General features: G+C 39.5%; 1 protein-coding gene across 1 annotated transcript in view; it reads left to right on the top strand.

Moving 5' to 3' along the window:
- The first annotated feature begins 220 nt into the window (after positions 1–220).
- Positions 221–14,242, top strand: part of aff2 (AF4/FMR2 family, member 2) — a 170,254-nt gene continuing 156,232 nt past the window's right edge. Inside the window, 1 exon segment of the mRNA XM_063876724.1 lies at positions 221–382. Coding sequence (XP_063732794.1) covers positions 330–382 — 53 coding nt within the window. The 5' untranslated portion in view covers positions 221–329.

Here is a 14,242-nt window from a genome sequence, read left to right as displayed (position 1 = left end):
GTGTGTGTGTGTGTGTGTGTGTGTGTGTGTGTGTGTGTGTGTGTGTGTGTGTGTGTGTGTGTGTGTGTGTGTGTGTGTGTGTGCAAGCTCTCTCTCCCTCCCTCCCTCCCTCCACCTCTGCCTGCCTGCCTGCCTGCCTGTCAGCTTGCCTCGACCACGTAGCAGCTTCCTGGCAGCTTCCTGTGTCTGCTCCTCTCTGACACACACTCACACACTCTCACACAGTCAGTCAGTCAGTCAGTCAGTCAGTATCAGTAGCCTATGTAGAACCACGTAGCACCAGCTTTGGATTTTAACCACCACCACCACCACCACCAGCCGAACCGGCAATGGACCTCTTTGAATTCGACTTTTTCAGAGACTGGGAGCTTGAACAACCATGGTAAGTCCTGCGCACACTGCTTTAATATATTCTGTGTTTATGTGGGAGGGTTTAAAAGAGGGATGAACGGACATGGCATCCCTGCTTATGAGGGTAAAAAATGAGTAAAATGCGTTTTCTCTGGGAGCTAAAGTGAGTCGCGGAGAATGCGTGCAAACCGTCTTTCTTTGTCACCGTAAACCTGCCGTTGTTGCTCGACACGAACCGGGGTGCACGCACTAACACGCTCGCGCTCACACAAACAAACGTACTAACACGGCTTTTAATGTCTTGCTGTGATATTGGAGGAATGTTTGATTTGTGTATGAGCCTGCACCGGGGCTGTGTGACAGCGGTGAGCAGCAGGGATGTAAGGGGACAGCAGGCGAAATGAATGAATGTTAGCTAATACACAAGTTTGACAGTTTACTACAGAGTTTTTATATAGTCCTGAACATTACAAGTGGTAGAAAACGTGTTGAGTTCAGGTGCATCACACATGTTGGTGCTTTGTGTGTTTTGGGAGATTTACAGAGAGACATGGGCACAGTAGGAAGGAGTGAAGTTGGGGTGCGATGCTTTTGGGATGTCAGTGCAACATAATGTGAGTTAGTTGCCAAACAATTTATCTGTTAAGTTGATAAATGATACAACTTTTGCTCTTTCTTTAACATAGTGTTGAATTATTGCAATAGGTGTATGAAGCATTGTGCTATAGTAGTCTGTTCTAGGCTGATATAGTCAGTAGGGTGACCTCTTTGTAAGTACGCAGAGCTGAAGAGATTTTTGTCTGGTTGAATGCCAAAATGAATCAGCAACAATTCTGATAATCCCTTAATTGTCATCTTTTGTATATTGTTTAATTTCAGACCAGAGCTGCAAAGATTAACTAGTGACCATTACATGAATTTTTATATTGATAATTGGTCAAAAGAAAAAAGAAAAAAATCCCTTATTCTAGTTCTTAGGTGTACATGTATTGTCTGGTTTCTTTAATCCAGTTTAGAAGTAATCTGAATACTTCAGGGTCAAAACAAGACATAAAGACAATTATCGAAAGATGTATCAATAATTCTCTGGATATGTTTGGAATTTCAAATCTATCTATCTATCTATCTATCTATCTATCTATCTATCTATCTATCTATCTGTCTATCTATCTATCTATCTATCTATCTATCTATCTATCTATCTATCTATCTATCTATCTATCTATCTATCTATCTATCTATCTATCTATCTATCTATAAAATAAGTATTATCTTTACATAGTTTGTCCACCAGAGAGCACTGACTGGTTTATGTTTACATTCTTAAATTGTTCTGCTAAGTACATATCTTTGTCACCATAAAACAAATAACCAAAATCATTAAGAGGTCATTCAGTAATCTGTAATGAAACTAATTGTTAATCGCAGCCCTGATCCATGCCGTGCACTATAGAATTGTCTTACATTACAACCCTCAATGAAGTAATTGCACATGCAGCAGAGGACATTAGAACAAAGACTCACATGGGGAGAAGTGCTGTTGAAGGCTTTTAACACTGGAGAGACCCAATGCTGTTGGAGGCTTAAAAGAAGACTGAGAAGCAGGCAGAAGAGAATTATAATTATATTTCTCTGCATGATTTAGAATGTATTACAACATTGAATTGTAGTAGAAGTCAAAAGAATGAGAAGTAATAAGGACTATTGGAAATTCAGAATAGCTTCTCGTATACTGGCCAGCTCCCAGTTTAGGCCACAGTGTGGACTGCATTTATATAGAGTGTTTCCCCCTTTACAATTTCACCCAGTTACAGCCAAACCGGAAATAAGTAGATAATCCATTCTACCTGCTGAGATGCACCCACCTCACTGTAAGTGGAATAGAAAGAGATGGGGAATGTATTTCAAATTTCAATTACATTCTGGGTGAATACAATCAGGAAAATCCTTCGCAATTTTGCCTGATAAAAACAGTATAAAGATGGAGCATGTTTATTAGCATTTTTTAAAATTCTGGATTAATATTTGGGCATATATCATGATGTGAAGCAATGGAATCCTCAGGAAAATAGAGCTGCAACAAGTAGTCAAATTATCGATTATTCAAAGATAGAAAAATAAAAGTTATTAGAAGTTATAAGAGTTATTTTTAATGTAAAAAATGTGTATTCATCCTCTCAAGCAAAGTTTCCTTCTATTCTCAGTTTTATGTCATATTAAAATGAATATTTTTGTGTTTTGCATTGACAAAACAAGACATTTTAAGAAGTCTTAAAATAATCTCAGATTTATCCAAATTAAAAGGATCATTAGTTACAGCCCTAGAGGAAACCCTCTTGGAATAGAAAAAATCCATGTGCCATAATGTGATAATGTTCTCAGAGATGTTTCTCTACAGGGGTTTTCTAGCTGGATAATATCTGTATTGAATGTATTTATCGGGCTGTTTCACACAGTGCTAAAGTGGAAAAGGACTATTGTAAGAGGTACATTATATACTGTACAACGGTCAGCCTCGCCACTTCAACCAAGTATTGTAGTGGAAGCACAATAACTTGGCAACTGTGTTGCTGTTTTGAGTCCGTATTCCAGCAGGGGAGAGTGGGAGCGAGGAAAGTGACACACACTGCTGTCCCTCAGCAGCCACCGTGGAAGGGCCCCGGAGCAGGGTACTTAACCCCCTGCTGCTGGAGTGGAGCTGCTCAGGGCTCAACAGCAAGCTCAGGGTGTCTACACATGTAACCCCCACCACCACCCTCACCACCACTCCATCACGCTGCTGCCGTCAGTTGGTCCTGATGGGAAATTAGGCTTGCACGAAAAAACCCAGCTTCATTACAAGGAAACACAGAAACGTGCCAGAAACAGCTGATTGGAAGAAAAAAAACAATACGCTGAGCTGCTGATGGGTGGATCAGCTGAAAGGTGAAACCGGATTAGACCTTCACCTTTTTAGATGTAGGAGTGAATCAAAACCAGATCCTTGACATCTGATTGCATGTTCATGGTGCGGGATAAAGGAGGGAGGTCTGGACTCAATATAAAAACAATAGATGTCCTCAGCTGGTGTAAACTGGGCTGCACCACCTGATATTGGTAATTTTCTCGAAATCCTAAAGCAACCCATGTTTGTAGGATTAGAAGGTATGACAATGTTTATGCTTCACATAACATTTTCTGAGATCTTGCAATACTGTTTGTGCCATGGTAGCTATCTCTTGGTGTATTAGATCAGTAGTTTCCAACCAGATAGTCAGGAACCATCAGTCCCAAGTCCCATTTCTGGTAGGAAAGGAGAGAAAATATTTGTTCTGCTACAGAGAATTATACAATGGTGTACTAAGGGCATAGGTAAGAATTTCACAGTCCAATATTAAATCAGCTCAATCACATGTGTGGGTTCAATACACACAAAATCACTCATCAGGCCAACATTTCCTTCCTCCCTCTGTTATTTCAAGATTAATTTCATGCTTTTCCTAAAATAAAATCGGGAAACTCTGAGATTACATTCACAAGAAAAAAAAATGGCATTACCTATTACGAAAAAATATTTTTGACCTACTAACTTAATTCCTTTCACTAACTTCACCTTATGCAGCCAACTTCCATTCTAGCACACCATTTCTGTCTCATAAAATGGTGTGTTTTTCATCAGAAATGTATCAATCCACGCTCAGAATAACCAATTTTTTTTCTAGTAAGGTGATGTAAACACCTCCGTCTTAAAACATGGCCAATATTAAACATAGTGGGCCTTTTTAATTAGCCAAATACAACTGATACGATACATTCAACTTTTCCTTCATGGTCTTGACCAAAGAAAAATCAATTGAATTTGGTTGGGGAATGGTGCCAGCGCTGCACATCATGTTTCTGCTCTTCACCAGTGTTTTTTACCAGCAGCCCTGGAAAGCTTCTTTGATGTCTTGGTGATAATAATTGTCTCAATGGACTCAACTGTCCAAGATCATAAGGAGTAGAACACCTCCACTGAGGAAAAGAAAACCAGAGTGGAGATATTTTCAAATGGACCTACTTTTTCTTAAATCTCACAATGGATTTCACAGGCATAAGAGCTGACACACACCTTCAATGGAAGCCATGAAAATCAGTCAGATTTGAGTTAAAAGTCTGTCATTCGCCATTGATGTGTTGCTCCTGTTTGACAGTGGATTTTCCCTTTAAGGGAGAAAAAATGAGAGAAAACAATCTTGAAGCTACCCCACGCCTTTGTTAAATTTGAACGAATCCAACACTGTAGGTCTCCTCCTCCTCCTGGAGAAATACCCCTTTCATCTCTTCTCTTCTTTGTTGCTCTTTCTCCCTCCTCCTCCTCCCATCTCACTCCTTGTTTCTTTCTCTCGCCCGGAGATCTGAAGGCTTTGTATAATTGTAATAAGGCTTGCATTGAATGCTGCGTACTCCTCGCTGTAATTGCCCATCATGTAGCCGGCTAATCATGGCAGTGGAATCTGGGGGAGATCGCTTTGACTGTTAATTGACACTGATGGTGATTGGTTGAACCATTTAAGTAGTTAATTAGAGAATTGATTACACATATCGTCGGCGTAGAATTATAAGATTCCAGCTGCGTGTTTAGGAGCCTAAAAGTTCACATCTGTGGGAATACACTTTGACTATTATTAGAATTATTATGACTGGATCTCTTTGAGTCTTAAATAGTTTGAATATTTCTACCTTGTGCAGACCAGAACTGTGGATATAGCAACTTAATGTTTAAAGTCAAATCATTTAAAGCAGAGAAAGACAGCACTTACATTTAATCCTTAATCATTATCCATGCCAAAAAATCCTTATCCAAGTCTGTAAATAAAGAAATTTGACTTCTGGGTGATATGTGGAATATCAAATAAAACAGTATTATTTTTACCAGATACCTCGATATGGATATGGCTTTGATATTGTAAGGTTGACTCTTAGTTCTTTGATGAAGTATTTACATAATGAGATTTCTTGATAAATATTCATGACAAATATGGATAAAAAGACTTAACAGGTAAAGACACATGATGAAAAAAAGCACAATGTTTACTGTAATGCAGTCTTTAAAACAAAAAAAATACTAAAACGACATACGTGTCACGATGTCAATAGAATATCAATATATTGCACAGCCCTTTTATTGGGATAAGCTGGAGATGGAAGGAGATGAAATCTGGTGACAGAGTCAATTTACAGTCAATGCATTCAATGTTCAGTCTCACAGTCCGATATTCAATCTGCCCGTCATTCCTAAACACTCAATCAGCTCGGTCACACGTTTGAGCTCGATACGCACAAATTCATTCATCACACTGAATTTTCCATCCTCACTGTGTCACAGGCCTCGGTTTGCCAAAGCAGCTCCACTTGATGATACTTCACACTGGCATCATCAGCAGCTCGGAGGCTGTGAAAAGAAGCTGCGTCTCATCCCAAACTGCCAAGAACTCACAAACAAACCCTCAAAAACTAACAGCGAGATAACACCGAAAGGAACGCTTTCTATCTGAGAGGAATCCTTTTCATCCCGTGCTGGTGGGACAATTGTCCCTCAGGGCTGTAAAACGGGGGGCTCAGTCAGCAGGTGTGAAGCAGTGGGAAGAAGCTAGTGGGATCAGCTGGAGTCCATACTGGACGCTGTGTGTGGTTCTGAAGCCTTTCCAAGGAAAAACCTGCATTTCAGTTCTACTGCTTAATGGTTGTGCTTATTTGGAAAGTTGTAACTCCATATAAACAAAACACAAGGACAAAACACTTTCCAAATCTCTATGAATAAATGCAAACAGCAAAACCTTGCCAGCTGATGAAAAAGGTTACGGAAAAAGAAGCAAAACAAGTTTAAAGTGGAACGCACAGTCCTGTCAACATTTTATTTTGTAAAGGTAAAAGAAAGAGTTCTCTTCATTATTGGTTAATCGACCAATTGTTTTTTTATCAAACAATACATATTTGCTGAAGATTTCATTGACTCTCATGATTTGACATGTTCAGATTGCATGTTTGTCCAACAAAGCAGGTTCAAAGAATCTTTCTGGATTCAGCCAATTCCTCATATTTACTAAGAAGTTGCATCTAGCCATTTATTGACATTTCTTAGAAATAGATCAATTATGATTGCCTTCAATTGCTTTGAATAATGTCTCTGTCCACCCAATGAAATCTTATCAAACATGGACTCTTCTTTTAGTTCTGTTTTGGTCTCCTCCCACTCTAGTAAAAAACAGCTTGTCACTAACGTTGCCTGTATGTGGGGTGTTGCATGGGTAGTGAACAGTAGACTTTTAGACCTTTTTTGATTAAAAAAAAAGCAGTAAAACCAAAACAAGGAGCTGAAGACGCTGGGTGGAGCTCACAGAAACCGCAGGGTTCCGTGACAATCATCTTTGCTGACATAGAGTCGTGGTGAGATCATGCTTTCGGTTGTTTTTGCATGCCAGAATCTGTCTGTCCTCAGCTAATCCCGCATACAATCGGACCCATCAGCCTGATATTTTCTTTGCTTATCTATGACTGGAGGCTAAAAGACCTGTCATTATGGTGGCGACTCACAATAATAATAAAAAAACAACAACTATATATCCAACTATATTGATCATTATATGCCGTCACAGACAGCTGACTCCTCGCACCTCTAAACCAACCTGTAGGAACCAGATAATGATCATGTGCTGCTGGCCACATATTGGCCTTCATTGTATTTCAAAGGATGATATCCACTAGAAAAAATGTTCCTGTTGATAATGACGAAAGGGGGCAATAAAGAAGAGAAATACATCTCTGTATACATGACTGTAAATACATCTCTGTATTTCTATCTAAAGTAAAGCAAGAGTGAGATTAGGAGTGATATTTAACTTTTCTTTGTTTTCGAGGAGATCTGCACTCTACATTTTCTTGTTCTTTCTTGTTCACTTTACACACAACCATTTACTCCATTCTTAATATAAAACATATTGATCAGAGTGGCTTTGAGAAAGTGTTTCCAGATTGTTTTATGGTCGCTAGGTATTTTCTTTTTTTTTAAGGCAACCAGAACCTTTAAGAGAAATTTAAAATGGGGAAACGTAGGGTATGACTTGCAGTAAATGGTGTCGGATAAGAATCCGGGTCCTCCGCATGGGGACCAATCCCGTGGTAACCAGCTCTACCAACTGAGCTATACAGATCTGTCGCCAGGCATTTTCATATGGATTTGCATATGCATGTGATACCAATGAGACTTTAACAAGGAATTATTATATTCTTGTGAAATCAAATGTTTTTTTCAGTTCCAGTACCACTGAAATGTAACATAAGGCTGTAAACAATGTGTGCAAAGTACCACATTAATGTCAAATATTAGTATTTAAAAACTGAAAGAATAAAAAAATGTTGGGAGATAAAGTATAAATACCAGAAACACAAATTTCACATTGTCACTGGAGGGTGGTGCTGTGACCATCGCAAACATGGACAGAGGAGCAAAAAGCACTGCTGGAAGACATGGATTCAATTCCAACGAGGTTGAACCACCAGTACATCTCTACCTCAGTTCCCTGGAAGAACACATCTGGTGTGAACTGAAGAACAGTGAGGAGAGGCTCACCCAAGGTAGATCTGAGGGGAGAGTCCTCCTTGACATCCAATAGGACAAGCTGTCCGACTTCCTCGATCAGCTTACAAAAAAGTAAGAGGACTTTGTGGAGCTGTGAGAAAGTTCTCATGCAAAGGGAGATATGTGTCTTGAAAGCCCAACCCATCGAGGCTCAAGCTAAACATGTCTCGAATACAGACTTGCTGAAATCCCAGGTGGGAAAGCTCTGCATGCTGCTGCAGAGTGCACATACAAATCTCAAGCACCAGATCCTCAACATCAAGCACCCCTGCAAGTTAAACTGGGGCAGATGAAGGAAGAAAAAGGTGGCCCTTCAAAAAGAGCTTTGGCTCAAAAGCAGTTGCTCTCTGTAGCTAAACCCATCGTTGAGTTAGAGTTAGAGACTTTTCTTGACATTGAGAGGGCTCGAACTCACACGCTACAGGAAGAATTGACCAAAACGAGGCATCTCTCCAAAAACAGGAGGAGGAGGCTTGGGAAAGATCCCAGGCTTTCAATCAAGCTCATACATTTGATACTAGTGAAAATTGCAGCTGCCCTAAAAAAGATCTGCTGAAAACTGAGCGCCTCCGCCACCCTGCAGGGGAAGGAGCAGGAGAGGAGAGCTCCACGAGGTCGCAGCTGGAGCAAGTACAGAGCCACATCCTTAAAAATCTAAATGGTTTAATGTTTGTTGGTTGGTTTTGTTGAACACTTTAAGATGCACTACAGTCATGTGTAATATGAAATGCTTTGTTTGATTATAGATGAATCAGAAGTTCTCCTTTACACCCTGAACCTTGAAAATATGTGATGTAACCTTTCTAGTCTAGACTTTTTACTTAAAAAAAAAAAAAATCCAGTAAAGAAATATCTCCTGGAGTCTTGTCAGCTTCAAATGTAATTGATTGATAAAGATCTAGAAAATTCCAGAATATACAGAAAAAGGTTTGTCTTCAAATTTAAGAGGTTGGCATCGGCAATGTTTTGAATTTATGGTTTAAAATAATTAATGAGCTATAAATATAGTTACCAATTAATGTTTGGTGATTGACCTATCGATTAACTGACTAATGGTGGCCACTGTAAGGCCGTAAATATATATATATATATATATATATATATATATATATATATATATTAAATGATTCATTCAAAAAAAGATATCAATTTGCAAAATAATCATTTTTGTACTTTTAATTTGTACATTTTGAGCATTGCATTCTAGCACAGAGATGGGCAACTTGAGTACAATTTAAAACAGGAATAAATAATCACAGAGGGCTTTTAGGTTTACCGGTATAAAACAATAATCTGTCTTTTAACAGAGGCAAAGGGACAACACTAACAGATGAAGATGAAGTTTCAAAACAAGCCCTGTAGTATTCAGAAAACATCATTCTTGCTCCTCATCATCACCATTTTGGAGCAGAACTATATTCAGGGTACTTGTGTTCTCAGGTGAACTGTATTGCTTAAGAACAAATGCAAACATAATTCACACACATATCTTTTGCATTTGACTTCTGACAGTTGCTTTTTCCACGTCTCTTTTGCTTTAAGCCAGAGATATCTATAGAAACACTAGAAGTATAATAACTGAACGCATACTGCCAGTCACTAACTGGAGGAGATAATAAAATGCCTCGATTTCAAGAATCTTAAGAAGTCATTGTGAAGGAGAGGGAGTCTTTGAGCAGCAGAAAAAAAACCCACTTATTATCCTGTCTCACAAAAACCTTTACCCTCTATGCTCTTAAGTCCTTTTTGACATTGGTTGTTGTGGACTGGTATTAGACAAATGTCAACTTCATTATTGAGAGTCTAGACCCTTATCTGTGGCTGAGAGTAGACCTTTTAAGGTTTGCTCTGGCTCCTCATAAAGAGCTAAGCCATCTGTTCAGTTTCTCATGTGTCTAATAAGAAAAAATAAATCAACCATCTGGATGGGATAAAAAATCCTCAGCACAACATTTATATTTATAAGAGAAATTCTGCCAAAGCGGGATGTAAGAACAGTGCCTCAGCTCTCCTCCTGGATCCCGTTTTTTTTCAGTTTTCCTGCAAAATCACTTATCTTTTTTGCTGGAAAAGGGCAAGTATTGGCATCCCTTAAAGATGAGGATAAAAAAGTGATTATATGCAGAATTTCAATACGCTTTAAAATAGACTTATGTTCCTTAGAAGCTCCGATCCAACAAAGATGGACTCTTAACTCAAACACTATTCTTCTGTTACAGAGGGAAATACATGATTAGAAATAGGACCAAAAAATAACAGTACATCTTTATCAAGTTCCTGAACTAATTCAACATACTAAACACTTAAAGGTTTTGTCAGATAATTCCCAGGTTGAACACTATATTGAAGTGGACAGGTTTTCTTTAGCAGATGTGAAACTACCCTTGTATAATGATATTAAACAGCATAGACAGTTATTTTTGATACCATTAAACAATTCTAGCTCTTGGCTGCAAAAACTACATTGCATACATTAGGAACATCAGCTATTACAATATTTTACATCATCCTAGGATTCATCCAACACATACAGTATATTGGGAAATAAATTGTTTAAAAAATGTATCGCAAGTTGATGCGGAAATGTCCTGACACAAACTTTCTACCATATGTCCAGCCAAGCGTATATTAGAATTCTGCAAACTCTCCAGGGTGGTTTTGTCAGCCATAATTTGCACCTCAGCAGGAAACACTAACACATATGTTCTGTTGCATGCCACCTTCCCAGAGCACCAATGTCACCATGTGAAATCTAATAATGGATGGCCAAGTGTACAGGAATGATTGTCCTGCTCCAGCTTAATGAAAACTAAATGAGTCTGCAGGTGGAAGAGCTCTGGTACCCAAGCCCGAAGAATATAGATTGGACCACACCCCCTGTGATCCCCATAACATTTAATTTTGTGACCGGATTAGGATTCTTTCAAAGTATTTTCCTCTCCCAGTTGCCCAGTACGCGGGTTCGACTACTATAAGGCAATGTCCTCCCGTTTGTCTCGCCCTTTCGACACTGCATGTTTAATAAAAGGACTCAGAAGCACTACATTTACATTAAAAAATCAAAGAAGAAAGCACTTGATAAAATTGGTTGAGGATAAAGCCATGCTTTTCCTAAATAAAAAAAGAACTAACAAAATCGTTATATAAGTGTAGATATCATCTTAGATTATGGATATCGTAATATGGCATTAGTGTGCTTTTTCCCGGTTGATAAGGTGACATCATTGAAAGATGTGATGTCTGTAAATATTTAAATGATTTCTCTTCACTCACTTAGTCATTATATCTACATTACTGATAAATATTTATCAAAAACCTTTATGAAAGCACCAAAAGTCAACCCTACAATGTTGTCGCCATTTCAATATTGAAGTATGTAGTAAAAATAATTGTGATATTTGATATACTACAGATCACCCAGAACTAATATATCCATTAGCACATTTTCCCCCAAAGTCTTACTTTTACTTTATTTTACAAACGATCTTTAGCTGACCAGGTAATTGTGGGATAAAATCATCAAATGTCAAGCTACCCCATCACACCTTCTTCATCTTTTATCATCAATGAAAATAGTTGATTTTATGTTCAAAGATTTCTTTGAAAATGAATCCATTAAAGTCCAATTTAAACACATAATGAAACTTTCATTGAAAAAGCATTCATAAACAGGAATCAGCATGACAAACATCCGATGATAAGACCCAACAGGCGCTCAGTGGCTCAATAAGGTGCAATAAAACTCATGAGCGCAGCAGAAGTACTCATGCTGAGGTACTGTACGTCTCTCTGAGCTGCAATGTCTTTGTGAAAAAAACACTTAATTGAATCATTTACAGTTGACCAAATAAGCAGAAATGGAGATTGTTGCACTGAGTTAATAGAGATTATATTCAGGTAATGGAAGTCTGCTTGTCAATAGATGTGACTCAAAGCCTTTGCAACTACTAATTAGACTATAAAGTGGAATAGCGAACACAACAGTAGCAGATCTCCCCCCTGGGATCAGAGCACTGTTGTAGCTGCTGTTCTAATATTGGCATAGTTTCCCACCTTTTAATATCTCCTATTTATCTGTGTACTTATTGCTCAAGAGTGATTTCTTGAGGGTGATGTCTTTTTTGTAAATATTACTTTCAGGGTTGTTTTCTTTAACAGAGAATAAACAGTGGAGCGATAAGGGGAGGGTTAGCTCGTGTAGAGTTGTTGAAACCAGAAAAACAGAAGTAGCTCCTCTTTAATTTCCCTGTGTTTTAAATAGTTGGAAGTATTTATTCTCTTTTTCAAAGTATATATTGTGGTGGAGAGGTTTGTGTGCCCTATGAACCTGGGGGCTGTGTTGTCTGGAACCTTGTGTTCCTGGTGAGTCTCCCATGGCAAATTGGTCTCAGGTAAGGGGCCAGACTAAGATTGGTTCAAAAGACCTCATGAAAAACACACTTGAAAGCGAGGATACCCGGCCCGGAGGAAGCCCGGGGTCCCCTTCTGGAGCCAGGCCCAGAAGGAGGACTCGTTGGCGAGCGTCTGGTGGCCGGGCTTGCCACGGAGCCTGGCCGGGCACAGCCCGAATAAGCAACAAGGGCAACACATCCGCTTCCCCGTCCCGCGGGCCCACCACCTACAGGAAACAGCGATGGGGTCGGGTGCGCTGCCAGAAGGGTGGCAGTGAAAGCAGAGGGTCTCGACGGACCAGAACCGGGCGGCAGAAGCTGGCTTTGGGGACGTGGAATGTCACCTCTCTGGGGGGGAAGGAGCCAGAGCTTGTGCGGGAGGTGGAGCGTTACCAGTTGGATCTGGTGGGGCTCACCTCTACGCACAGCGTCGGCTCTGGAACCTTACTTCTGGATAGAGGTTGGACTCTATTGTTCTCCAGAGTTGCAGGGCAGCAGCTTTAGCCGTGAACAAGGCAAAGCAGCGGGTGTGGGAGAAGTTCGGAAAAGCCATGGAGGAGGACTTTCGGTCGGCACCAAAGTTGTGCCCAAACAGGCACGTCCCGCTGGGAATAGGCCGAGGGGTAGACCTAGGACCAGGTGGAGGGATTATATCTCTTCGCTGGCCTGGGAGCGCCTTGGAATCCCCCAGTCAGAGCTGGCTGATGTGGGCAGGGAAAGAGAAGTTTGGGGCTCTCTGCTGGAGCTGTTACCTCCGCGACCCTGACGGATAAGTGGGAGAAGAGGGATGGATGGATGGATGGATGGATGGATGGATGGAGTTGTTGAAACCGCTTTTAAACCCACAAAGGATAAAACTAATGTGAATGGCCTCAGCATACATTAGCTAAAAATATGAAAATCATGGTCATTTAAAATGATTGTTTTTGTTTATTCAGAAAGGAATTCATAAACTGTTTGCCTCAGATAATATTCATTCAGTTGCTGTGTGAATTAAATTAGGAATGGGTTGAATTAGTTAATGAAGAGCCGGCTTGAAATAACATTCCCTAATTTGTTGTTAAGACTAATGAAGAATTAGTTGAATTAGTAAATCAAGTGTTTGCTTGAATTAGTTTCTCGTAATTTGTTGTAGAATTTTAATTGCTAATTAGGTTAATCAGCTAATGAAGTACAGTGTTGCTCTGTTACACTCATTCAGATAGCAGAATTATTGCATGGTGATGTTATGATGTGACTATGATACTGTCACACTGAGGGACTGTCCCTGTCTTCTAAAAAATAACGTTAGCATACCACGAAACTCATTCTCAATTACGTTACAATTACATATTTTCTCCTGTATAACGGTCGTACTTTTAAATATGTGGTTAACTTTGTGAATTAAAGAAAAACTACTTGGTGAGGTTTTGTACGGGAATGCCTCGTGATTTTTCACCCTTCCATCGTCCCCAAGTTCTTACTCACAACTACGCAGAGTTTGAATTAAAAAATGTGTCAAACACAAAAACCAAACATAATATGGGAAAAAATGTAATTTCTAAGAAACCAAGCTAGTTACTGACCTGGGGCACTTACCTACTCCTGCTGCTCTAAAAGCTCGGTAGAATAAAAAAGCTTCCAGTTATCCAAATAATATCATATATACTTTATCTTTACTACAGTGCATACTTCCAAAAACAATTAACTGCTGCACCTTCTTAAAAAGAACCAAATTCAATAGCTTGAACGTCGTGACTGAACAAAGATTATCAGCAGTAGTGCGTTTGTGTTGGTGTGTGTGCGTCTATGAGTGTGTGTTAGGTGTTTAGAGAAAGAGAGAGCGAGATCCTTGGCAGTCAACACCAGGTAGCTTCTGCCCTCGTGACCCAAGATACCAAGACAGTACACACACACACAC

This window comes from Eleginops maclovinus, chromosome 23 (assembly GCF_036324505.1).
Source record: "Eleginops maclovinus isolate JMC-PN-2008 ecotype Puerto Natales chromosome 23, JC_Emac_rtc_rv5, whole genome shotgun sequence".
Classification (NCBI taxonomy): domain Eukaryota; kingdom Metazoa; phylum Chordata; class Actinopteri; order Perciformes; family Eleginopidae; genus Eleginops; species Eleginops maclovinus.
The sequence above is the reverse complement of the archived record's forward strand: the minus strand, read 5'-3'. Positions and strand labels throughout refer to the sequence as shown.